This window comes from Lolium rigidum, chromosome 3, assembly GCF_022539505.1.
Source record: "Lolium rigidum isolate FL_2022 chromosome 3, APGP_CSIRO_Lrig_0.1, whole genome shotgun sequence".
Lineage (NCBI taxonomy): Eukaryota > Viridiplantae > Streptophyta > Magnoliopsida > Poales > Poaceae > Lolium > Lolium rigidum.
The window spans coordinates 77,919,489-77,946,449 of record NC_061510.1 but is presented as its reverse complement, the minus strand read 5'-3'; the positions used below and the strand labels follow the sequence as shown (position 1 = coordinate 77,946,449).

Sequence of the window (26,961 nt, the reverse complement as noted above, 5' to 3'; positions counted from 1 at the left end):
CTCGTCTACCTCGGCACCTACAACAGAGCCCGAGAGGTGGGATCCAAGGAGGACGGCATACGTCTCGTCATCCTCGCGGTCCTCCTCGTCCATGGCACCGTGCACACCCTCAATGCCACACATGCCGACATACATTATCCCGAAGGAGGAGCCGGTGTCTCCTACGAGGAAAGGATGCCGCACCGGCGGCATCTTGATCGATGAGGCGCGCCAACCTTTGCCTCATCGTCGCTTCTGTTGTGTGAAGCGCGAGACATCGCCGCCCTCCATGAGTAGGCATCGCCTCGCTCCAGAATCCGCGGTCGTTGCTGCCATGCAGAGGTGCGAGGAGTTGTAAGAGCGGGAGGTAGCGGCTATGCGCAACACCGGCGATCCTGAGGGCGAGCCGGGGCTTCTTCAGGCCTGGCCAACTCGATGAACGACCACCGCACGTGGAAGGTGTCGCTCTATGTCGACATCGTGTGGTCGGCAAGCGAGTCCGACAACTTCGTCGACCTCACCACCTCATGGAGTGGTTCTGGCACGCCAGCCCACACCGCGATTAGTTCCGGTGTTAAAATTTCAACATATTTCATTCAAACTTATAAATTTAACGAATTTTAATTTTGAATGAAATCGTTGTTTCCGATAAACTTCACAAAACTATAAGATTTAAAAAAAAACCTGATTTGGGGGACGACATTGGGCAGAGGCGTTCCCAAAAACAGCAACACGCGTCGATGTTTCCGAAACAACCAGTTCGACGCACGCATCGAACGTTGTTTTGAAGACGTGGCTAGGAATGCTCTAAGTAGCGACTGTATAAAAGCTCGGAAGCTGAACAAAGTACAAATGTGATGGAAACGATAACACAGGCCCACTCCAAAACTGAAAAGAAAGAACAATACACTAAATGTAGGTGGAACATAAATCTGGTTTTGCAAATCAACCTATGATTGGATCGGGCACTTCTAACTCACAAACCTCATGTTTAACATTTTGATGCCTCGTAAAAACGAATATTATTCAGTGAGACGATATTTTCATCCACAACGTGTGCCAATTTTAAGATTTGTTAGATCAGTTTCTTAGGCTTAGAGCATCTCCAACAGGCGCTGTAAAATCTCGCGCGCTATATCGGCGATTGGGCGTGCTGTATACCGCTCGCGCGCGGCAGAGCGAATTTGCCCCCGGCGGAGGCTGTATTTTGCAGCGCGCGTTGGTGTGCGAAAAACGCACCTCCGCCAGAGGCGCTATTTTGCAGCGCGCGCGCGTCAGAAACTGCTAAATCGGACCGTTTTTTTTTTGAAAATTCATCAAACAAACTGAAATTTGATCGAAAATACGAATATAATTTAAAAGTGCGCGATACAATACGACATTTTAATGAAAATACTAATAAATAAACTACTCCTCGCCGTCGTCGGACTCCCGGCCGAAGTCGGAGCCGCTCGATGTCGTGTCCGACACCGGCGTCGACGTCGTCGTGTACTGGAACTCGGAGGAGGACGACAGGACGACGGTCGACGGCCCTGCGGCCTTCTGCCGTTCCTCCTTCCTCCTCGCCGCCGCGTCGGCCCTCGCCTTCTTCCTCGCCGCGGACTCGGCGCGCCGCTTCTCGCGACTCGCCTTCTTCATCGCCGCCCGCGCCGCCTTGTCCCCCTCCTTCTCCGCGTAGAAGGCCGGCCGTGGCGGCGACGTCCCTCCGGAACGCGCGCGCCCACGCAAGACGGTTGCGCTCGTCCCGCTCCGCCACGCGCGAGCGCTGATCGAGGTCGCGGGCGCGGCGCCGTTGCTCGTTCGTGATGAGCGGCGATGGCGGCGCGAGCATCTCCGCATGCTCGCGCGTCCGCACGTCGTCGAAGTTCATCTGGCGGCGGGGGCGGCCGAGGCGCCACGCGACGGCGTCGTAGGCGCGCGCCGCCTCATGCGCCGTGTCGTAGGTGCCGAGCCGGATCCGCTCCTCGCCGGAGCGAATCTCGGCGTCAAATCGGCCGCTCGGCCGCACGCGGACGCCGCGGTAGCCGGAGGATGAGCGGCGGCGCGGCGGCATCTTCGCGTCGAGGAGGAACGTCCGGAGGCGGAGCGGCGGGGAGAGAGAGGGCGCGGGAGGAAGACGCGTGGGAGGAGTGGCAGTTGGCCGCTTCGCGCGTGTCCTCTTTATGGCGCGCGGTAACGCACGCGGCAGATTTCCCGCGCGGGATAGCGCGAAAGCGCGCGGGCGGTAAAAATTTTAGCGCGTGCGCAGCTTTCCGCGTCCGTCGGAGCAACGCGCAGACGGCACGCGCGCGGCAAAACGGCGGTTTTTTTGCCGCGCGGTGGTTTTAGCGCGTCTGTTGGAGATGCTCTTAGTATCTCCGAGATGGTGATTGGTGAGTGTATGTGGGTATTTGTGAATATGTGTATGAACGTACTATCGGTCTGTCAATGAGCTGAATGTGACGCATCTAAAGGTATAATTGCTGCAACCCCATAGCCATCTCACAACGATTTCAGTTTTGTGTCCGTTCGATCTTATCAGATATTGCATCTTGAGCGTTTATTCTAAGCCACCGGATTGGTCGTTCGTGGGCGTAGTGGTGTTGTGCGCTGCGTGGACGGGCCCCATTCGCTCTCCTCTCTAGATCAAGACATGGAACGACGCTATTTTACCCGGCTGTGGCTGTGCGTGAGACCCACCTTCGGCCGGTCCATCATGTCAGTCGTCTGGGTGGATATTTGTTCTGGTCGCGAGTGCCCGTAAAACGGGCGTAGGGGTCGGTGCGGTGGTGGAGCCCGTCCGCCTCACTTTCCCCTCGCCTATTCGGCTTCGTCCTCGCCGTCGTCTCTTCCTTGTCTCCTCCTGTTTAGTCCTGCGCTTCCCCATCTTCTCTGTTTGGTCGCTGAGCCTGTAGACCAGCCGCCGCCTGCTCCTTCCAAGGTGCCGTCGGCGGTGGATGGTGTTACCGCATGGCGGCGTGGGTTTTGTTAAGGTCGGCTACTATTTTTCCGGTAGGGATTTGGTTCTACGTGCTTGATTTTTTATCAGCAAATCCAGCTCGTCTGCTCATCAGCTTTATTTTAGCCTCATTTTTTATTTCTTGGCCGTGCTTCTGGAGATATGGTAGCATGACCTCTTTTCTTCCCAGATCTGTTTTTCATCTGCCTCTTGCCTCTTGTGAATTCTTTTGTTTTCTTTGCCGTGGATTTTGGCCTCCTCTGACCAATCTCCCCAGATCGTATTTTCATTTGGCTCTTTTAGATTTTCCCGTTTCTTTGACCGGCGATGACTTCCCCATGATTTTTGGCCTCGCATTGCCGCCATTGACGAGAGGAGCCGCAGTTGGCCACCGCCGATTTCGCCCGTTCCAGGAGCATCCCATCGTTCCGCCCCGAACAGTGCTGACGAGAGGGGCAGCATATGGCACCCCTCCTGTAGCCGGCCACGAGGAAGACCAGCGGGAGCTGCAGGACAGAACCTCCATCTTACAAAAATTATGCCCACACGTGAGAGATCAGAGATGAACAACGTCAAATCTCAGGTCAGAAAAAACCGTACTCCTCTCTCCCTCTCCATATGATTTCCTTCATATTTTCTGCGTCCCCTCCTCAACCCACCTCCTAGATTTCTATTCGCGTAATACTTATGGTGTCTGAGATTTGCTTATGAGTTTAGTGTCAAAATTGATAAGTAGATGAAACTAGGTTGGCTTCCCATGAAGGCATGCACTCGATTTGTATTCTCAGGTCCTCCATCCAGATGGTGTATTATCATGTTTTTTTATCAGTCTCATTAGGCGTGGAATTTTGTTTTTTGACTAATCAGTCTCTCTTAAATCATCTGGATTGGTTGGTTGATTGTTTTGCAGAAATTCAGTAGCATGGTATTAAAAAGGTAAATTCCATCAATTACTTTCTTGATTTTAAATTATTTTATTTTCTTCAACAATCTGACATTCAATATTTCCATAGCTAACGGACAAGTATGCCTTTGAATATTTCCAGATTATTATTTCGTCTTGTTAATGCAAATATGCCTCCTTTCAGATCTTAATTAGTCATTTGTGATGCCTATACCACACACAATATTTGTTGCTCGTGTTTTTACGTCGACACACAAGCGTTGGGATTCTGATGTGCCCCCGTCAGCGCACGGAGGTACTTACCAAATCCCAATTCATGCTCTTCTTGTGAGTAACCGTGTGTGCTTGCTACTACGCGTGTGTGTGTCGCTAGCTGTCTGCTTATTTTCTTACCGGTGTGCTAATGTTCTGCTGGCTTGCTTGCTGCCTATTAGGTTGGTGATTGATGCTCTTGTTATTTCACTCGAGGTGTGCATTATTCGTGAACAAGGATGTTGGCCTTTGGGATGGAGTAAGCGGGCAAGAGCACTACCAGCCATCAGCGTGGATTGAATTGCCGACGACGGTGGAGCACATGCGGGTCAGCGGCGGCTGGTAGAGGCAAGGGAACTGCAGCTTGCGCAAGCCGGTTGTGAAGTTGTGGTCGAAGCGAAGGTGATCAATTCAATCTTGTGGGCTGCTCAAATTTACACCAGTCGTGTGTTCTGCTCCTTTCCCCATCAGTATTGTTGTTTATACTGCCTCAAAAGCAACTCCGAGTTTATAGGAAATGCACATTTTACATCTGACTTAATTTAGTGTAAAGATGGAAATGCGGGTTAAAGGAAGCATCTGATGGATTTGCTCGCAGCTCTAGAAATATACCTCATTTGGTCATTTATGTCATTTATAAGGGAATGATTTAAAGTTCAGATGTCTCATCCTTGGTATTTTCTGTGTATAATCTATGTTATATATATAAAGGGGATTGAAAGTGTAGGTTTTTTGTATTTGGGTCCAGTTAAGATATTTAAACAATATTTTATGCTGAATATTCTTTTACGGATATGTGTTTGTGTATCTTAATGAAAGTTGTTGTATGGGTACCTCCAAAGGATTTCATTCCCTTTAACCATTTTATTGTAGTTGAGTACTGTAGTGTGCTGTGCCTGGACCTTGACGGCGCCAATGTTATGTCCTATATTGTCTTCAAAGATTGGCTGATCGAATCCCAACACCGATTTTGCAATTTACATTGACCATTGGTTGAGGAGTGGCCAGGAATGGGCAGCAGAAGATGCACAAAGTAACAAGAGGAGGGGCAAGGTAAAGTTATGTATTATAGTTGTGCATTAAGTACTGTGAACACATTTTATGTCTACCTTCCAATATCTAATTTATATATATTGTATTTTTAGGGACCATTTTTTGATGTACTTTGTTTCTATGTAATGTGTCTTTCCTAATTATATCTGGTGTGTCTCATATTCTTTAATCTGTCAAGGTAAACGATAGTCTTCGTCATTGACTGCAAGGGGAGAGCAGCTTAATTATTGAGTACCTCAGAGAGACTGCGGAGTGAAGACCCTCATTCCTGGTGAGGACATTAAGGAGTGCCTTCTCTAATTATATTAGATGGCTTTCTGTTTGCCAGAAAAAAAGATGGCTTTGAGCTTCACTAGATGTGTGTAATACTTGCATTGATCTGTTTTGATAAATTCTTGCACATCTGGTTACTATTCATCATGGTAGGTTTTACAGATCCTACCGTTGCAGGTAATTTTATTTATTGCAGGTGACGTTCTGTATCTAATGGGAAGGTTAGTTGAAAGGTGGTTGAACGAATGACTGTATATTGTGCAAAGCCTATTTTCAAAGGTACTTCGTTGTCGTTCTGTTGCATCTCTAGAGCCTATGGCTGTTTGCTGCATTGTGCTAATTTGCATAATTTTCAGAGCTATACATCCTTTGTCTAATTAAGAACTTCTAAATAATCAGTTTCTTCTCTTTTCCGTCACTTATTTGTGCATTTCTATATTTTGTGTTATAATTATGTGTTCCTACAAAGAAGAGCTAGAGTTATATGAATGTTCTGCTCATCTGGAAAGGAATAATACAATTCACCTCTGTTTTTATATAACTTATTCCTTCGTATTTATTGCATATGGTCCTTCAGCATTTGTGCTTTATACCTCGGTATAATTAACTGATTTCTTAGATGTTTAACTTCTATTTCTTAGTATTCACATGGTATATACTTATTAACATTATCCCATCATTTTTTGCTACTTACAGATGTATCTCGAAGCATTGATGTTCTCTCATGCCAGCCGTTCAGACTGCGCCCATTTGTTTGCACAATACAGTACACTTATTGTGAAATTTGGTAAGGCCTTGCATACTGTTTTAGCAGTCAGTATGGTTTAGATACATTATCTTGTGAGTTCAATATCCTTTTTGGTTGTAATCAGCACATATAGCACAATTTTTTTTACCATGTGCTAGGCATGTTACTGTATCAGGGCTAACTGACTTCGTAAGTAATGTGGTCCACTGTATATATGTCAAACATGAGTTACTAATCGTGAGAGTAACCGGAGGAGTATATTCATGGTTGTAGAATCTTGGGTGAATTGAACTGCTTTGATATAGTATTCCTTATACGGAGTTACAAACCCTTCCAATGTTGAACAATGGCTCATCGCCAAATGAGTTGTATGCCATGATAGTTCACATGCCTCTTATTCTGTTTTTTTTTTGGACTGATTGGTCTAAAAGGTAATGAGCAGAAAAAATTCCCTATTCCATGAGTCATTGGATTAGCTCAATTTATTTGAAAAACAGATAAACTCAACCAAAGACATCCATTTTGTTTAAACAGGGTTAGCCGTTGGTGTTTGCTTGTTGTGCTACTTTCACAATCCATCATTTTGTGTTTTGAATATATACGAGTCTATAAAAGGAGCCACAGTAGGTATCTGCAGTTTCAGAAAACTGTGGTGCTTGGAAGGATTTAAGAGAAGAGGTTACGCATATTGAATAACTCAAACGTTTCAGTACTTTTTTCTCTATCTCTGGTTAGTCTCAACTGGTCAGGGTTAGCTAAACATTTAATGGTTCTCTAATGAACATATACAATGGTTTTTTCATGGTTCTTCTTTTTGCGTTGACGTTTTGATTTTTGGATTTGCCTAAATCTCTTTGAGGCTATTTTGGTCCCAGCTTTCCCAAATAATCCTAAATTTTTAATGTTTTTTTAAGGGCATGTTTTCGTTAAGCCAATGCAAATGGATTCGTTTTAAAAATGTTGTGAGGTACAAAACTTGGTAAGGGAAGTGGTATATAGACATGGGAAATTCTTTTTATATTGTGTCATATAAGGTTGATTAGTTAGTGCCAAGGTTATTACGGTTTTTGTGGTTCCAACTAGCAAATGTTGTACTGATTGTCTAACGTCTACTGTTACAGCTGTGTCATATACGCAGAAACAGAGCATTCACAATTAGAAGTGAGACATCAAGACAAAGCAAATCTTTATCAAAGAAGACTCCAAACATTAGTGGCACTAAGCTGTAAATGCAACTTATACAAATAAAAAGAAATAAAAAAGTTATTTCTCAAAATTGTTGAGTTTTTCATGCTCACTGATTGAGTTTTTGCAGCATTTCTTGCATTCGGAGAAGAGAAAGAGGGCAATAACGAATCCAAAAATATCAGTTCAACTTGACCCTGTTTTTGTTAGCTTGAATGCCCATGAGGCCATGATCAATCCTCGCAAGGTTGCTTTTCAAACATGGATTAAGGGAGAGCTACTGCAAAATCCCTGGAGCCAAGCAGAAATGTCAAAAGGAAGCCAATACCACTATTGTTTCAAGATTAAGGTGTAGAGGAACATGATGAAGAAGCAAGTGCAAGTTTATCTACTTTTACCTTACGCTTTTCAGTGCCAGACTTGTATGGTTGTTAGTATTTGAATTTTAATTGATGATAACAAACTACAAATGCTTGCTTGTATGGCTTAATATTTTCGTTGAGTTTAAGTGCTAGACTATTAGCTGGAGCATAAACGTTCAATTTTCTTTACAGTTGTATATTTGCAGGTCTGAAAACATACATTTCAGTTCAGATCTACAAGGAGGAAGCCTGAAAACATACGTTTCATTTCAGTTATATAAGGGATCACACATTGGATGAAACTTCACATTGCATTGATACACTTACAACTTTGATTTCCATCACAGCTACATAGAGCGATGGTTACACATTTACACTTCATTTTCCGATTGAAATGCTAGCAAAACATACACAAATGGAGCAACTCCTTTACTTTTTCAGCACTAGCTATTGAGCGATAACGTATAGGCACGTGAAGGCTGCCTGCCTGTGACGGGCCACAGCTAATGTGGCACGGCATTATATATACACGGCATCAACCGACTTTCCTGCCGCAGATGCTGTGTGGCGGGGCAATCCTCGCCCCGACTCAGGACTGACTCCCTCTTCTGCGTTGCTGCCCGTGATGGCAAGAGGTGACGAAGTGGACTAACAGCCACGGCCGCCTTTGCTCTCCGCCTCTATCGGCTGCTGCGGCACTAAACCAGTACATACCAACTGCTCTTGTGTACATGTGTATGTCTAAAATCCAATCCAAAGATTGTAAAAATGTGTCAATTATGAAATAGCAGAAGACTGCATGTACAATGCACTTTCCACCTTATTTCTACCATTGTTATGCAAAATGTAAATCAACATGAATTCACGGGATCGTGCGCCAAGGCGCACATCTAAATCTAGTACACATAATCCAGTCAATTCCGCGGAAACTTGTCAATGGTGAGCTGTAAACGCAACGAAAAGTCCTGAAGAAAACAGAACCTACTTACGAAAAGTAAGCTTAAAAAAGGACCAGTCGTTCCATTTGGCAAACCGGCAGGACTTGCTCGGTCAGCAATTGAAATCACCTGTGGCTAGGGTGCTTCCACCGCAGCGGGAGTACTCATTTTCGTCCCGTTTACCTACACACTACAAATTAAACGATGGAGATCATCAACTGTTAATCCCAAATTGTCTGACACGCCGCTAAAGCTCAGCTAGCAACAATGCCGATGGCAGCCTTCCTGCTGCTGCTACCGCTCTTCTTCCTCGGTGCGGTCATGGTCCTTCGAGCCCGGAGGCTCGACAACAAGGTGGCGGCGCAGCACACGCCGGGCCTGCGGCCGTACCCGCTGCTCGGCCACCTGCCGCAGTTCCTGGCCAACCGGCACCGCGTAATGGACTGGATGACCGAGGTGCTCGCCCGCCAGCCCACGTGCACGCTCGTGTTCCGCCGGCCGGGCGCCGCGCCGGGCGTCATCACCGCCAACCCGGCGAACGTGGAGCACATCCTGCGCGCCAACTTCAAGAACTACCCCAAGGGCCCGAGCTTCTCGTCCACGCTCCACGACTTCCTCGGCCGGGGCATCTTGAACGCCGACGGCGAAGCGTGGCGCGCGCAGCGGAAGGCAGCCAGCCACGAGTTCAGCACGCGCTCGCTGCGCGCCTTCGTGGCCCAGAGCGTGCACGGCGAGCTCCACGGCAGGCTCCTCCCGCTGCTGCGCCGTGCGGTGAGCTCCGGCCAGCCGATCGACCTCCAGGACACGCTCGAGCGGTTCGCCTTCGATAACATCTGCCGCGTCGCCTTCGACCACGACTCGCACCAGCTCCCTGATGATGACGAGGTCGGCGACGGCTCTTCCCCGGAGGAAGAGACTTCTAGCGGCACGTTCGCCGACGCGTTCCGTGACGCCGCAAATATCAGCGCGGGCAGGTTCCGGTACGCTGTCCCGGGGTTCTGGAAGATCAAGAAGGCGCTTAACCTGGGCTCCGAGCGGCGGCTCCGCGAGTCCGTCGCCATGGTGCACGGCTACGCCGACCGCATCATCCGGTCGCGACGGGAGGAGATGGGCACGGGCTGCGAGAAGCACGACCTCCTGTCGCGGTTCATGGCGAGCCAGGGCGACAGCTGCACCGACGCCGTCCTCCGAGACGTGGTGATCAGTGTCCTGCTCGCCGGGCGAGAGACCACGTCCTCCGCGCTCACGTGGTTCTTCTGGCAGCTTTCCTCGCGCCCGGACGTGGAGCGCCGCATCCGCGACGAGGTCGCCGCGGCGCGCGCCCGCCGTGCGCAGGGCGATCGGGACAGTGCCGGCTTCGATCTAGACGAGCTGAGGGAGATGCACTACCTCCACGCGGCCATCACGGAGTCGATGCGGCTGCACACGCCGGTGCCGGTGAACAGGGTGTACGCGCAGGCCGCCGACGTGCTGCCCGACGGCACGGCGGTGGGAGCGGGATGGTTCGTGACGTACAACTCGTACGCGATGGGACGGATGGAGTCCGTGTGGGGCGAGGACGCGCGGGCTTACCGGCCGGAGCGGTGGCTGGACCCGGCGGAGGGAACGTTCCGGCCTGAGAGCCCGTTCCGGTTCTCGGTGTTCCACGCGGGGCCGAGGATTTGCCTCGGGAAGGAGATGGCGTACATCCAGATGAAGTCCATCGTGGCGTGCGTGCTGGAGGAGTTCAAACTGGAGGTGAAGCACATGTACCGGCCGCGGCAGATGCCGTCGATCACTCTGCGGATGGCGGACGGGCTCCCCGTGACGGTGAAGGCTAGAGACGATTGATTACCAGTACAAGGACGTCCATTGTGTATATACTCCAGCAATCAAAATAAATCCATTGTAATTATTGATATATTGTAGCTTGCAATAAGCATCTTCGTAGAAAAGTAAAGAGAAGATTTGTTACAGTACTGAGCACCTTAATTTTTTGGCGTTTGTCGAAATACATTGTCCGATTGTATCATTGTCTGGTACCATTATAATTTATTTAGGTGTATCTGTGTCTAAGTTGACTGAGATTTTCTTAAGTCACAGTCACCTTAGAAAAGTGCAACTGCAGTTTAAAGAAAAGTGCAACTCGTTTCATTGCACATTTCTGCTAGAAAAGTGCAATTGCACTTTTTTAACAGAAAAGTGCAACTCAAGCACTTTTTAATAAGTGACTTAGACTTAAGAAATTCTCACACTGAGACATAGCAAAACCGTTATAATTTTGTGTCATAACTGACAGAACACACCACATGACAAAAAAAAAATGAAAAGTCTAGCCAATTGGCTTCAAAACCGGCCATAGCATGGTCATCCAAGGAAAAAGTGCCAAACTTTCTATTTATGGTCATGCGGTGTGTTATGGCAAATATGGAATGCTACTTCACAAAGACACAAATCACAAATACAAAATCAAGCAGTGTGTTTCAGCAAGCGCCAAAAAATAGTTATGGCCTGTAGCAAAAAAATTAAGAGTAAATTATGATAGTATAGCTATTACTTTTGGGCTAAACATCATATATTTCTTATTTCCTATACTGCTTTAGCTCTTATGTATTGCAGGTGGTATATAGGAGCTGAAATTGGATTCACAAATTTCATGTGTATCCTTAATATCATAATCTATGATTTTACGAAAATTCTAACTCATAGTTTCTCACCAAATTTGAATTCTCTTTCTACCTCATTCACATGTAAAAATTGTTACAACTTTGAAAAAAAAATCTCGATCTTTTTAATAAATTAAAAGTTTTAAAGACGAAGATACAAACATAAAAGAAACAACAAAAAATAAGAAAATTTTCCTGATAGGCCACGGCCCACATAACCGCCGGTGGGATGGGGGTGTGCGGCGGGCGCGCCTATACCCCGGTCTCGTGTGCGCGGGATTAACCCATGCACGCAACGGCTCCTCCTTATTCGCTCGTATTGGGCTGGCCCAGTCACCCAGAGAGTTATCTGCAGTTTTTAAAATTAATTTTAATTTTTGAATAAGTTCCAAATATGAAACTTTCAAAACATGGAAAAATATATATCTAAAAAAGTTCAAATTACAAAAATGTTTAACTTTGAAAATTTGCTCGAATTTGAAATTTGCTCCAATTTAAAAATTGCTCCAATTTGAAATTTGCTTGAATTTGAAATTTGTTTCAATCTAAAAATTTGCTTGAAATTTGATACTTACTCGAATTTCAAATTTGCTCCAATTTGAAATTTGCTTGAATTTGAAATTTGCTCGAATTTGAAAATATGTTCAAAATAGAAAATGGAAAAATTGGAAAACAGGAAAAACGAAAACCGACAAAAAATCGACCAAACCAGTGAAGAAACGAAGAAAAAACAAAAAAAAACGAAGCTGATGGGCCGCGACCCGCTTTCTCCCGCAAATCCGCGCCACTGCTGGGCGAGGAAGGGAGCAACTAACCATCGCTAAGGGGAAACCGTTAATGGGCCTGGTGACATAGGCATCCCAAATGGGCCTGCCGAAGATAGTACCCGGGGTTTATTGAAGGCCCATTACCCGAAGAATAAAAGGAGTCGGAAGCCCAAGATAATATTAAGGAAAGTTAGAGTTGTAATAGAAAGTCTTATTTGTAAATCTTACGGGATGAGTTAGAAACCTTCCCGGACTTTGTAACTTGTACAGCACGAATCCCTCGGCTCCACCTCCTATATAAGGGGGAGTCGAGGGACGCAGAGATCATCGAATCATTGTTTACAAACCCTAGTTTTCATATTTGTCGAGTACTTTTCGGCTGAAACCTTCGAGATCTACTTGCCCTCTACATCCAACTAAACCCAAGTCTACAATCTGTAGGCATTGACAAGTTAATCCCTTGTCAATTGGCGCCGTCTGTGGGGATCGAACCCACAACCACGTGAAAATGTACAAGTCTACATCGATGATGTCGTGATAACATCAAAGAAAGGGTCAACATTGATCGAAGATTTGAAGGAAACCTTCGACAACCTCGACAAATTTTGCCTTAAGTTGAACCCAACAAAATGTTCCTTTGGAGTTCCTGCGGGAGAACTTCTCGGATTTTTAGTATCAGCAAGAGGGATTGAAGCTAATCCCGAAAAAATACAGGCCATCGTAACTATGAGGAAGCCAACAAAGTTGAAAGAAATACAACAGCTGACGGGGCGAGTCGCAGCTTTGAGTAGATTCGTCGCCAGGCTGGGAGAAAAAGCACTACCGTTCTACACTCTGATAAAACAAGGGGAGAAATTCCAGTGGAACGAAGAAGCCGATAGAGCTTTCGAGGATTTGAAGCGTAAAATCTCGACACCACCAGTCTTGGTGGCGCCGAAGGAAAAGGAACCTCTCCTGTTGTACATCGCAGCCACACCCCAAGTGGTTAGCACGGTGCTAGTTGTCGAAAGAGAAGAAGAAGGAAAACTCCATGGAGTGCAAAGGCCGGTATATTTCATTAGTGAAGTTTTATCGCCTTCCAAACAGCGGTACCCACAGTACCAGAAACTAGCATATGGAGTGATTACAACAGCAAGAAAGTTGTGCCACTATTTTTCGGCACACCCGATAATAGTAGTCAATGAAGCACCTCTTTCAAATATACTGAACAATCCAGAAACTACAGGGCGTGTCTCCCTTTGGGGAATAGAACTTTCCCCTCGGGACATCACGTATGAAAAAGAAAGGCAATGAAGTCGCAAGTTTTGCCAGACTTCATCGCAGAATGGATGGAGCTGCAAAACACGGGACCCCCAGATTTGTCGAGAACTTGGACCATGAACTTCGACGGATCCAAGAGGGTAGAAGGAGCTGGCGTAGGAGTGATACTGATATCACCTGAAGGCGACAAGTTAAAATATGTCCTACGGATGACGTTCCCAAACGCATCCAACAATGAAGCAGAATACGAAGCCCTCATACACGGGATGAGGATGGCGAAAGCTTGCGGTGCAACTCGACTAAAAATCTTTGGCGACTCACAATTGGTGGCTCAGCAAGTTATGAACCAATGTGATGCAGTCAATGATAGCATGATAGCATACAAGGAGATGTACAATGAGCTTGAGAAGTTGTTTGATGGATGCGAGGTAAATCACATCAGTAGATTGAGCAATGATGAGGCTGACGTCCTCGCAAACATCGGGTCACAGTGCCTTGCAATCCCACCAGGCGTATTTTGGGAAGAAATAACGGAGAGATCAACGAAGCCGAAGAAGATGCAGAAAAAAGCAAAAGAAGAAAAAACTTCGGCGTCTCTCAAAGAAACCGTGGAGGACGAAGAAGACCAAGAACTTGTGATGATGGTAGAAGTCCCTTGGATGCAAGCGTACATATCATATATCCTCAGAAAGGAAATACCCGACGACCCAGTTACAGCAAGGCGAGTTATTCGACGATCCAAAGCTTTCACAGTGGTCAAAGGGGAGTTATATAAGCGAAGTATTTCAGGCGTCCTGCAAAGGTGTGTCACACCCGAAGAAGGAAGAATAATCTTAAAAGATGTGCATGAAGGAATATGCGGTCACCACGCAAGCAGTCGAGCTATTGCAGCCAAGGTTTTTCGGGCAGAATTCTACTGGTTGACAGCAATCGAGGACGCAAAAGAAATAGTACGAACTTGCGACGCGTGCCAAAGGTTTGCCGCAAAACCGCACTCTCCGGCGGCAGAATTAATGCCAATACCATTGTCGTGGCCCTTCGCCCAATGGGGACTCGATATGGTGGGTAAATTGCACAAAGCTTCGCCAGGAGGATATGAGTACCTGTTGGTGGCTGTCGACAAATTCACCAAGTGGATAGAAGCAAAGCCGATAAATTCACCGGATGCAGCATCAGCAATAAAATTCGTGAAGAGCATCGTTTTTCGATTTGGAGTACCTCACAGTATCGTCACAGATAACGGCAGTAACTTTACTTCCAAGGAGTTCAAAGCATATTGTGCAGAAGTGGGCATCAAACTAAGTTTTGCGTCTGTCGCACATCCACAGACCAATGGCCAAGTCGAGAAAGCCAATGGCATTATCTGCAATGGTATCAAGAAGCGCTTGTTGGGACCATTGGAAAAAGCTCGACACACCTGGCCAGAGGAGTTACCAAGTGCGTTGTGGAGTATTCGAACAACACCAAACACAGCGACGCAGGAGACGCCGTTTTTCCTGGTCCATGGAGCTGAAGCAGTATCGCCGATAGAAATAGAACATGATGCTCCAAGAGTTACGGAATCACGATGAAGAAACTTCGAGAAAGGCTTTAGAAGATGATGTCGACGCACTTGATGAAGCCGGAGATGAAGTCCCGTCACGAGTTACCAAATATCAACAGGACTCGAAAAATACCACAGTCGACGTTTGCGGCCAAGATCCTTTCAGGTTGGAGACTTAGTTCTGCGACTCAATCAAGATCGTACTCGAAAACTCGAGTCGCCGTGGCTTGGACCTTACGTCGTCACGTAGTAATCGAAGGAGGAGCATACAGGATCAAAGATAAGAAGACAGGGACTCCCGAGAAAAATCCCTGGAACGTAGCACAGCTAAGGCGTTTCTACGCTTAGTGCCGAAATATAGTCCTCCTTTGTAAAGCTACAATGTACTTAAACGCCCGCGAGTTTTCAGACGCACTCTTTTCCTTTTTCGGGGCACCGAGTGGGGCCGGGAAAGGTTTTTAATGAGGCGGGCTCGCGGTGCTGCAATATAATAAAGATAGTGGAATTATATATTTCTCGACAGGCTTGGGGGCTTTTACCCAGAAGATGCAATATATATATTTCGCCTTGGTATAAAATACCTCGCCAAATAAAAACACATCGCAAAATAGCAATCAACAGAAAAATATCAGGGTTCGCACCCGCAAAAATAGTGTGCAAATACAATTTATCTTGCCTTGGGATAACCTCGCATCGTAAAAAGAAAAAATACCGCCGTTACAACGCCCGGGGGCTTGGCATTGAAAAATAGAAATATAACAAATTTACAATATAGATTATGTTTCCTGTACACAAGACACAATCCTTGGAGCAACAAAACTTCAAGAGTTACCCAATATATTATCTATCGTCAGCCGTTCATTATTTATAGCGCGAGTGCTATGTTCTGCATAACTGCCTTTCACAAAGAATTCAGCGTCTAGTCGAAGAAGTTCATCCATCATATCTTCGGCAACAGGAGTCACAACGTCATCATATTTGCTGAAGTTCCTTTTTCTCTTCGCCATCTTCGCCAGACATTTTGGAACAATTTGACTCACATCTAATTTCGGGTAGCAGATCTTTATCATGATCATGGCAAACCTTGCACCAGCAGCTATTTGGGCTCGCACAAACCCATGGATCCGAGGAGCATCTCGAAATTTTTCATCAGAGCGGGAAGCGTCTCTGGCATCTTATTACGTGGAAACATGGTCCCGTAAACTAACGACAAGGTCCTCGTACAAAAGTCGAGAAACTCGCGGACTCGTCAGCCGCACGATCTTGAAATCTGACGATTTCGCGAGTCCGTTCAGGTGTGCCCCAAAAACTTGAACCATGATCGCGCGCAAGCCTCAGAAGAGCATCGAAACGAGCTTCAACACGTTCATCTTCCGTGGCAGCATTCAAAAAGGCACCTATCTCAACAAAATTAGTGGACAACAAGAAGACAAGGGAAAAAGAAAGGTAAAGAGAGACAAAGACATCGAAGCACACCCGCCATATCCAGGCTAGCATCTGTTAGCGCTGAAGCATAAAATTTTCTCGAGACATAGCTGCAGCAGCTTCAAGCAATGGCGGCATCCTTTTCAGCCTATAGCATCTTGAGCTTGTTGGAGTGCTACCTTTTCCTCTCGGAGGATTTCCGAGACTCGTTCCATAAGCATAAGTGACTCGCTTCTTCATGGATTGGAGTTGTTGTTGAAGTTCCTTCAAATCTTCTCGCCGAAGTCTTATTTACGTAATCTTCGACAAAAGTAAGCAATGACAGGGGTTTTCTTCAAAAAAGGCGAAGGGAAAACCTCGGAAGGACCAGCAGTTGACGTATAGTTGTCAAAAATTAACTGGAAAAAAGAGAAATTTCGACATCAATCATTGAGCAAAGATAGATTTTCATTCATTCTCATAATATATACATGTCTGTTACAAAAGAAGGACCTCTAGAGACCTACCTGAGCAAGTCATCGCCAAGAACATTATGGCAACAATGCCAAAAGAAGGAGGTAAGCTAAAAAGGAAAAACAAAGGGGCATTCAACTAGACCTCCGGCTTTGATGAGCTAGGAGTCGAAGATGGCTTGATCCCGAGATAAGACAGGATTTTCTTCGTGTTGGGCTTCGCTGCCTTGATCAACGATCGCCATTTTTGTCGTTCTATCTCGCTCCGTGTCGCCTACTTTCGCCCAGCCGATAGTTTGCCGACTATCGAGCAACTAAGGCAACAAGTATTTTCAACGGCTGACCTTCATATTTTCTTGGCGCATCTTCAGCCCAAGATCTTCCGGTGGATTAAAGCACTTAGCCAGAGCAAGGAAAGTTGCAGGTTCCTCTTTCTTCGGGAAGAAGTATGGAAAGAGTCGCGACAACCCTGCTTTAGCTTGATCAATGCCATCGCGTGCTTCTGTTCCATGAAATTCAAGGAATGAAACGGCGTCAAGAAGAGGATCATTGTCGGGATCTTCAAGTTCAAATTCTTGAGCCGTTCTATCTGCCAAGATAAAAACTTAGTGAGCAACAAATGATCGAAGGAAAAGAAAGTTCAAAGGATATGAGGTGGTTCAAATACTTACTGACAAAGCGACGATTTTGCGTCCTTATGCGCTTAAGGACGGCTTCCTCGCGAGCAGATTGTGCAGCTATATGATCGCTCAGCGAAGTTTCTGCATCGTGAAGTCTTTTCCTAAGATCTTCGACACCAGCAGCATCAGCCCTAGCCTTGTCAGCCTCTGCTCTAGCTTGACTAGCATCTGATTCAGCTTTCTTACGAGCCTCCTCACTTCGCTCTAATTTTTGAGCAAGTATGTTGGCCCGCTCGTTGGCCTCCGTCAGTTTTTCTACCAAGAAAGTTAAATATAGTTAAAAATATCGACAACAAAGGAACAAGAGAGCATCGGCAAAAAGAAGAAGCAAGGCATTACCTTCAGTCTTACTAGCATATTCACGGTACCCAATAAATTGGGCACCGATACGAATAAGATCTTTGATCATAGGCTGTTAAAGAAAGTCAAAGGAAAAATGTCGGAATGAGGAAAATATGATGGCACATAGAAGTAAACAGAGAAAATATAGACAGTGCCAAGAAAATTGAGAACTTACATCATCCAAGAGAGGATCAGAAGAGCTACTCAATTGGAGAGTAGGCTCCGGGACTGTTTCAGTCCTTGCCCTTTTTGGTGAAGGGACAAGGGGGCTTGACGGAGGAGTAGAAGCGCCGACGTTTTGTTGAGGAGGCGAGGATTCTTCTCCTTCAACTGGCGGCTCCGAAACAACTAGAGTATGTGACGTACTCGTTCGAGCAGTCACATCCAAAGTTGGTGTTTCTTCCTCATCATCACTGTGGTAAAAGGGTGGTAGCATAAAAAGCAAGACAGACAAAATTCTTCGAGTATAAAAAAGAAAGAGAGAGAGGGAACTTACGAACTGATGAGGCTCTCAAGGTATGGGTCATAAGCTGCCTTCTGCGGTGAAGGAGCAGCTTCTTCGGGTTTGGAGGTCCCGGAATCTTCGACATCACTCCTTTTCCTTTTGTTCTTTGGAGAAACAGCAGGAGGAGGAGATTGCGCTGATGCAGTGCCTTCAGAGGCAGCATCCTTTTCAACAGATCCCGCAGATTTTCGAGAATCTACGGGTTCATTCACAAAAGAGGAAGCTTCTTGATTGTCGTCAGTGACAATGGCCCTTTCTTCGACTTCTCCACCTTCAGGAAGAGGAGGAAGCGAGACAAGCTTTGGATGATTCTGTGCAAAATAAAACAGGGAAAGATGTCAGAAAAAAAAGTCACAAAAAAGATAGCAAAGCAATAGCAAGACAATAGACAAAGATTACCTTGGGAAGTGGATTGGCGGCGCTGTATGGTGTCACACGACAAGAAGAAGGGACAGCATCTTTTTTGCTGAGGGAGGAAATTTTTCGGACAAGCTTTTCCAAGTCCTTAACTTCCAAATCCGCTGACAGCCGATCTACGTCTTCGTCGCCGGCATACTTCCGGAGAGGAAATTTGCGAGCCTGAAGAGGCTGCACTCTACTCTTAAGAAAATACACTGTAATCTGGATACCTGACAATTCTTTGCCGCGAGTATTTTGCAACTCATGGATGCGGGTCATCAAGGCCTCTGTCGAAGCTCTTTCTTCTTCGGTGGCCTCTGCATCCCAGGAACGGCGACGAAGAATTTTCTCGGCACCATCAAATGGAGGAATGTTGTCCTCCGCACATCCATGGTTTTCCTCCTGAATGTACAACCACTTCTTGCGCCACCCTTGAACGGAGTCAGGAAGCTTGACATCGAAGTAGTCAACAGTGGGACGAACAGAAATTACAACGCCGCCTATATTATAGGCGACATTGGGAGAGCCATTACGGCGGCAGAAGAAAATGCGCTTCCATAGCGCCCAATTAGGCGAGACGCCAAGGAAGGCTTCACAAGGAGTGATAAAAATGGAAATGTGAAGAATGGAGTTTGGCGTGAGGTGGTGGAGTTGCAAACCGTAGACAAAAAGCAGTCCACGGAGAAAAGGATGAATGGGGGCGGACAGACCGCGGATGAGGTGATCGACAAAACTTACCCGGTACCCCATTGGGGGAGTTGGGTAGCTTTCCTCACTGGGGAAGCACAATGCTTTGGGTTTCTTGCTAATCCCCAGCTTCTTGAGCATGTTGATGTCTTGAGTGGAAATCTTCGACCTTTCCCACTCCGCCGCCCCAAGATCCACGGTGGCCATGGAGGATTCCGGCGTGCTGTGCCTTGTCAATCGACGCGGTGGCATCAACAATGCGCAGGATTTGCAGTTTGGAAGCGAGGAGCTTGCGAGGTTGTAGATCGCAGGAGAAAATTTGTAGATGAGAGAATGAAGGCGGCGCGAGCGGAAGCGCTCAAGGAGGAAGAAGATGATCTTATGTAGGGGTGCGGTGAAACGACGAACCGTTGGATAAGAAAAATGTGTGCCAGATGATAGCCACGTGGCAGCAAGGGTAAAAAGTAATTTAACATTGAGGAAGTTACGGTGCGTGCGCCAGAAAAAGCGGAGGACGTGTGTCCCCCACTTGCACGACGTGTCAGCATAATGGATCAATTGGGCCTGCAAGGCAGCAGGAGAGAAACTTCTCGCGATTTTTGGACTTATAATCGTGGCTATCGTCAGCAATAACGTCACCTTGGCAGAAAGAAAAATTCGACTTAACAGCTGCATCAAAAGGCGACAAGCAAAAATATCGGAGAGCCTTTGATCAAATACAAAAGTTTTTGGCCAAATGCTCGGGGGCTACTTTGGAAGAATCAAGAAAGACAAAATAGAAATGGTGTGAGCCTATGATCAAATACAAGTATTTGTTCATAGCCTCGGGGGCTACTCCCATCGGGAGCGCTGTTCGCGCACCCGAGAAATTATAAAACTTCGGCAAAGAAAGAAAATATGGCGGCATAAGGCGTGGAGCCTACAACCAAGCACAAGTTCTTGGCTGTAGCCTCGGGGGCTACTCCCATCGGGAACGCTGTTCGCGTGCCCGATGAGTTTACAAAAAAAAAAAAAAAAAAGAGAGAAAAGAAAGAGGAAGCAAATATATTTCGAGTTATACAAATAACTCTGCATATACTCCCATCGGGAAAACAATATAAGTCATCCGTTGACTCAATAAAATGTGCTATTCCAACAGCCGAATAAGCACTCGACAATATATTCTCGAGCGCCGAAGTCGCGAAAAAATCTCCCGAATGCCGCAATATTTGCGAAGGTAAGACCCAGATCCGTTCGTGCGGCGTGGCGCCGTCTCCGACGCGGTTTGCTACTATTATCCGTATCAACAGATACGAAGAAAAATCCTAACCGACGCGTTAGGTACCCGATAAATATGACCGGGACTCGACAGAATGGTAAGACCTTAAGCGGCACTCGTCGAAGTTTACACCGATATCCCGAGATCATGTCCAGGGACGTGATTTTGAAGTAGGTTTTTGCGGATTGCCACTAGAGCAGTTAACTAGTACCTGATCCGTCAGATGAACTAGCCCCAATTACCATTATCCCTGTACAATATAGAGATTTATATAAATACAGAAACGTGTAAGTTGTCGAGTAAAAATAAACAGTGGAGATTTTCCCTGACTCTACGATTCAAGCAAAATCTCGGGGGCTACTGACATAGGCATCCCAAATGGGCCTGCCGAAGATAGTACCCGGGGTTTATTGAAGGCCCATTACCCGAAGAATAAAAGGACTCGGAAGCCCAAGATAATATTAAGAAAAGTTAGAGTTGTAATAGAAAGTCTTATTTGTAAATCTTACGGGATGAGTTAGAAACCTTCCCGGACTTTGTAACTTGTACAACACGAATCCCTCGGCTCCACCTCCTATATAAGGGGGAGTCGAGGGACGCAGAGATCATCGAATCATTGTTTACAAACCCTAGTTTTCATATTTGTCGAGTACTTTTCGGCTGAAACCTTCGAGATCTACTTGCCCTCTACATCCAACTAAACCCAAGTCTACAATCTGTAGGCATTGACAAGTTAATCCCTTGTCACCTGGCCCATTAGTTTGGTTGTTTCAAAATTTCCCAAATTTGAAATTTTTTTAGATTTTAAATTTGCTTAGAATTGAATTTTTCTCATATTCAAAAATTGCTTAGATTTTAAATTTGCCATTTTCTTAGATTTTTAAATTGCCCAGATTTGAAATTTGGTCATATTTAAAATTTGCTCAGATTAAAAATTTTCTTACTTTGAAAATTATTCGAATTTGAAATTTTCTTTTGCTAAACTTTAAAATTTGGTAAAAAAAGAAAAATCGAAATCAAAAAAAATCGAAAGAAAACCGAACCCAAGAAAATCCAGAAAAAAAACTCGGCAAAAACCGGAAAACCCCGAGGCCTACTAGCTCCCTGCCTTGATAGGCTGCGGTCCAAAACTTCCCGTTGGCTGAAACCTATGGTTTGTACCTATCACTCGCGGGCGATGAATAGGATTCGCCAGAAAGCCCGTGTTGGGCTGGAAGCGTGTTTCAGTGGCCCATGGGAAAAGAGAATTGATGAGAGTTTAGAAAGCCCATGGCCTGACTCATCCCTTCGCTGCCCCACCTCTCTGTGGGACGGCTAGCGGTTTCCCGTCAGGCAGCGGCAGTTCTGGCAGCGGCGGCGCGAGGGAACAAGCGATGCAGGCACTAGCACGGACGGCGCGGGGGCTCTGGCCGCCGACGGCAGCGGTGGCGTACTACGGGCAACTTCAGCCGTCGCGGGGCATCATGGTACAGGTGCGGGACGGCAACCTGGAGCGCGCGCTCCAGGTGATGGAGCGGAAGATGCGGTCGAGCGGCATCGAGAGGCTCATCAAACGCCGGACGGAGCACCACGTCAAGAACTCGGAGAAGCGCGTGCTCGCCCACAAGGCGCTCATGGCGCGCGTCCGTTCCCAGGAACTCGGCAAGAAGCTCCGCGAGATCCTCATCAAGAAGATCAGGTCAGTGCCGTCCTCCCACACCACTTTCGCCTTATCGTACGTCCTTTCATGCGCTGGTTGCTAGTTATCGCGTCTCCTTGTTTGATCGAACTTGTTAGTGGGTTGTGGTCCAAGTGCTCGATGAAATGCTGGCACGATTTTGTTTGTAATCTGTAAAATTATGTTGGTTTGGCCAACAAGGCTGTGGGTTAGGTTGCGCACTGTAGATGTTTGATGAAAAGCTTCAGCCATTACAGGCAACAAAATGTGCTGACTGCTGTAGAAGATATGTCCCATTCAACATCCAGAAGATTTTTGGTACTTAGCATAGTTGCTTAGGCTTACGTCTGATTATATATCTGCACACAGTCTTCTTGGTAGACCTCCTAGCACCAAACCATCAGATGTGATGCATATCAGAAACAGAGAAATGAGAAGTCCATATCCCCACAGAATTATAATTATCTTGTAATGGGATTACTAGTTTGATCACTTTGATCAACAAAAGACTATCTATAAGTTCTACGTTACTTGATTCGAGAATAACTCTATTGATGTTCTCTTAGTTAACATACTTATTCTATGCTAAGCCTCTGTTTTTGTGTGTGCTTCGTTGAGCTTATGATACAAACCTGTGATATATAACTGAAAGTGTTAGATCGGCTCTAACTGAAAGTGTTAGATCGGCTCTGTTAACGTAGAATGTTAAATGCTAATGCTAATGATCACTGAACAATATCAACTCTCAAATACACTAACGCAAATCTGAATTACTAAATGTTATTTTCTGATCACACGATAATACTGAATCTCCTTGTGCACAACAGTAGCAAGAACGTGTGAGTGTCATGAGGAATGCATAATCTAAGTTGTAGCAAATTGCCATTTCTCATCTACTATCATTTTGATAAGTACATACCAAACAAACAAAAAACTAAAATCCTGATAAAACAAGAAATCTAACCCTGACAGCTTTTGTACCGATGAGGTTAGTTTTAGTAGATGTGAAGTGTTAAACATACTTCTCAGAACCAATTCCTGCCATAAGCTGTTCTCACTTCTCAGAACAAGTTTCAGCTATCAGTTGCGCCCACTGAAAAGACCCAGGCTGAATTGCTGCAATGCTGAGCTGCAGCATTCTCCTACACTACCTTGCCCGGATGCAACATTGTGCCTTCCTGATCAAACAGTTTTTTTTTTTAGATGTGATCAAGCAGTTTGGTCATAGGTGGTACAATTTGAACTGCTATTCCTAGGATTTCCTTGAGGTAGTATCTCTGATTGTTTAGAGGGGATATAGGTACATTTGAATCCCTCAAGTCTATTTTTAGCGCCTTCGCCCATGTCAACTTTGTCGTCCTCTGCCTGAACGCTTTCACAAAACATAATGCTATATTGTTTTGGCAACATAATTTACATGGTGCAGAAATGGGAATCCATAATTATTTACTCTAGGGGCACCTTGGCACCAGGTAGGCCAGGGCTATACTACATCAGAAACCTATAAAGTTGACTAACATTGTTTATACTAATAGCATATTTACCTTTAACCACCTCCATATTTTTCTTTGTGAAGTGCACACAAATATCACAAAGACAGAGTACATTGAGTAACTCCTACTAAAATGGAATTACTTTTTTTGGGTTCCTTTCAGACAGATGTGGATTGTGCTAATCACATAAATGTTATGCCTTTTTCATGATATAAACAAGTTACTATCAAATAGTCCATACTAATAACCACGGTAACAGTGGCAAGTATAAGCATTTTTTTAGTATTTCTGTATATTATTATTGTGTATTAGTATCATACTGGTTTCATTTTGTATTATTGGCACAACCTAGATTCTAATCTTTAACATTTGAGATTCGTCACATACTGAGCCATTCAGTAACTTTCACATAGTTAGGTATGCTCTACTAAGCTAGAGTTTTGGTCCTTGATAGGACTGCATGAAAATCAGCGATCCATGTACCAGGATCTTAGTTTACTCGTTCCTTTTTCTTTTATCCTCCTCTTTCTTGTTTCGGTTTCCTTATGTTTATCCATGGAAATCGGCATTTTTCTGTATGTTTATCCATTGAATCGTATTTGCTTTATGCAGGGGACAGTGAGAGCATATCCCAGTGGTCATCATTTCAGCAAGATTCCACAGTACAACCAGGAGGTTTAGTTACTGCAATTCCGCATGGTCACTCCATGCTGAACATGTAATCAATCTCCATGGTGATTTCTTTTGTAATTGAACTAGCGTTTTCCAAGTATGGATCTGTTTAGAGCAACTTGATAGTGACTCAACTGAGTGCCGATAATCTTTTGCTGTTTTGGATCATGGCCAAGTGAATGAAAACATAATCTTGGAACTTAGTTGTAATAAACTTGGTGTCTTGCGTGCGTAACAATACAGACCCTTCTGTCCCTGATAGTTCTATCCGTATGGTATGATCCGCTCGTGACAAATCTGAATTTACCAACAGACAAATAAACTGATTTTTGGCTTCAAGTTGCAGGCTTTCCGTTTTCCAGGTGTTTCTTAGCCTGGATTAACATCAAACCATTCTCATCTCCACCTTACTAGTATTAGATTTTGAAGTCCAGGAAGGTATTACCAGCATTGCACATCTCTGTATGATTGAATATCATGGTTTACTTTATAAAATTTAAGAAAGTGAGTACCGTCAACATATACCATAGTAGGGTACCTGACACTGAAAGCGCGAAGCGATCGGTCTCAGGTGTCTTTTCAAGCTCGACTGGTGGGGCGGGGTCTCAGCATCCACTTGAAAACTTGGGATCGCGATAGTCCCTGCTCAGTATAAATGATGACAGGGAAATTGAGAAGCCGTGCCATTTGGATTTTGGAACATCCCAGTACAGATATATGTTCATGCATCCATGTGCCCAAAAGCATTGGCAACCCAAGCATCCATCTCCCCTTTCACCCAGTTGCTCCTCCCCTCGTTTTCAATGAGCTCGATCGAGAATTGGAGATCACTGGAGCAGATAAGGTGAAGCAGACCAGAAAACCCGGCAGCTGTGCCCCTCCCCGGTTTTCAGAGAAACGAAACAGCGAACTCGCTTCCCTGCCATCTCGACTGCAAGTTGATCAGCGCCCAGGATCAGCAGGCTGCAGACGGGATACGAATAGGCAGAGATCGATGCACGCACGCAGTAACAATACATGTCCCACAACACAAGGAAGGCGGTACGAACTCACTCACTGACTGACGGTTGCGGAAGGTGAAAACGAAGGCGAAGAAGAGGAAGCATCCACCCTGCTTGTCTCGTGCGCACGGCCGTGGCATTCCGTCACGTGTTACCTCAGCTTGCGCACTTTCCAAGGTACCGTTTCTATATTCCTCTGCAACTGCAAGCACCAAAAGGCAAGGCAGAAAAGTTGATTGAGATAGAGACGGGGCAATAGACAGATTGATCGATGGGTACAAGTGACAGGTTGGGGAGCAAGTTGCCCCTAAATTAAACCGGGCCCGGCCGATGGGAATGGATCATGGTTATCTTATCGCAAACACCATGCGTTTCTATCGTGAAAGAAAAACATAACATTTATGTCATGAACCCCTCCCGTGGCGCTCCCCAGGGCGCCGCCGGGGGGCCGATCTCCCTCCTTCCGCCGCCCCCTCCCTCCGTTTCTCTCCCTCCGCCGCTGCCGTCGGCGCTAGCCACAGTGGCGGTGGGCCCCGACGCCAAAGTGCCCGGGGGGTTGTTGGAGGCGGGGACTGGCGGTGGCGGCGACCTCCGGCTTCGGCGTGCTCCACGTCTAGGGCGGCGTCCCTGGATGTGCGGCGGCGGCTCCTCCTCCACGGCCTCCAGCGATGGATGGTGGTGGCGGCGGCTGTTGGATCTTGTGCCCGCCGAGATCCATCGTCAGCTTCTGCTGGCGGCGCGAGGAAGGGGGCGGCGATGTGCGAGGCGAGGATGGTGTGGTTGCGGCTTCCGCCGTCCACCGAATTCTCCTTCGTCATCGTTGGTCAGCGGATAGCGGCGTGGGGGCCTCTTCGTCTGCTTCGGGTTTGAAGGTGGTGGTCCTAGGGTTCTTCTTCTGCGAAGATGAAGACCTACCGGATGCTAATCCTTTTCATCTAGCCAGAGTGTTGAGTTCCGGAAGGCTCCGCCGGCGAATGAATCAGCGCATCTTTTGCCTGTAGTTTGCTGGATCGGGTGGTATTCGGTCGCGCGCACCCATGCTTTTATTCCGACCGTTTGGTTCTGGAGGGAGCGGCGTGAAGCTCTTTTTCTGTGTTGACATCAAGTGACTATGGATCCATGATGAAAGTCAGAAGAAGATAATTTCATGAAGGCCGGATGAGAGGTCGAATAGCTAAGGGAGGTTCAAGTCTCCGCGTTGTTGAGAGACTTGCTTGGTGTTCCGGGCTTCACATCAGCGGTATGAAAGTGGGGGCAATAACACATGTGAAGTTCAGAGTCCTACCTTTCAGGGTGAGAACCCAAGGTCTGGCCTTAACTAGTTGTGCCTGGCAATGACCTTGTTGGAGGGTTGTTTTGAGAACGGGGACTATCTTCAGGGTGAAAACCTAAGATCTTTGATCGGACGATAACGGTGTTAGAGCATTCTTCCCTTCTTGAAGACGTCGTTTTTGGAGAGTCTGTATTTCATGTGTTGTCTTGGTGGTGGATGTATTGATGTTGTTACGCCCGAGATACTGTAGCGGGACTTTTGTTTCTTACT

General features: G+C 46.2%; 2 protein-coding genes and 2 long non-coding RNA genes across 5 annotated transcripts; all 4 read left to right on the top strand.

Moving 5' to 3' along the window:
- Window positions 1-2,998: 2,998 nt before the first annotated feature.
- On the top strand, window positions 2,999-5,125 carry LOC124696991. 2 transcript variants are annotated; one of them, XR_007000750.1, is made up of 4 exons: window positions 2,999-3,853; window positions 4,006-4,116; window positions 4,256-4,475; window positions 4,947-5,125. It is a non-coding gene; the product is annotated as an uncharacterized LOC124696991 (long non-coding RNA). The 2 variants fall into 2 exon arrangements; XR_007000751.1 differs by lacking the exon at window positions 4,947-5,125 and having other exon boundaries at window positions 4,256-4,544.
- A 175-nt stretch (window positions 5,126-5,300) lies between these two features.
- On the top strand, window positions 5,301-7,721 carry LOC124696990. Its single transcript, XR_007000748.1, has 3 exons — window positions 5,301-5,397; window positions 6,096-6,186; window positions 7,463-7,721. It is a non-coding gene; the product is annotated as an uncharacterized LOC124696990 (long non-coding RNA).
- Window positions 7,722-8,893: 1,172 nt separating this feature from the next.
- LOC124696989 (cytochrome P450 94B3-like) lies at window positions 8,894-10,462 on the top strand. Its single transcript, XM_047229641.1, has one exon. The coding sequence runs from the start codon at window positions 8,900-8,902 to the stop codon at window positions 10,460-10,462; it is 1,563 nt and encodes a 520-aa protein (XP_047085597.1). The 5' UTR covers window positions 8,894-8,899.
- Window positions 10,463-21,938: 11,476 nt separating this feature from the next.
- On the top strand, window positions 21,939-24,713 carry LOC124696988. The gene is made up of 2 exons (XM_047229640.1): window positions 21,939-22,273; window positions 24,358-24,713. The coding sequence occupies exons 1-2, from the start codon at window positions 21,969-21,971 to the stop codon at window positions 24,365-24,367; spliced, it is 315 nt and encodes a 104-aa protein (XP_047085596.1). The 5' UTR covers window positions 21,939-21,968; the 3' UTR covers window positions 24,368-24,713.
- Window positions 24,714-26,961: the final 2,248 nt, after the last annotated feature.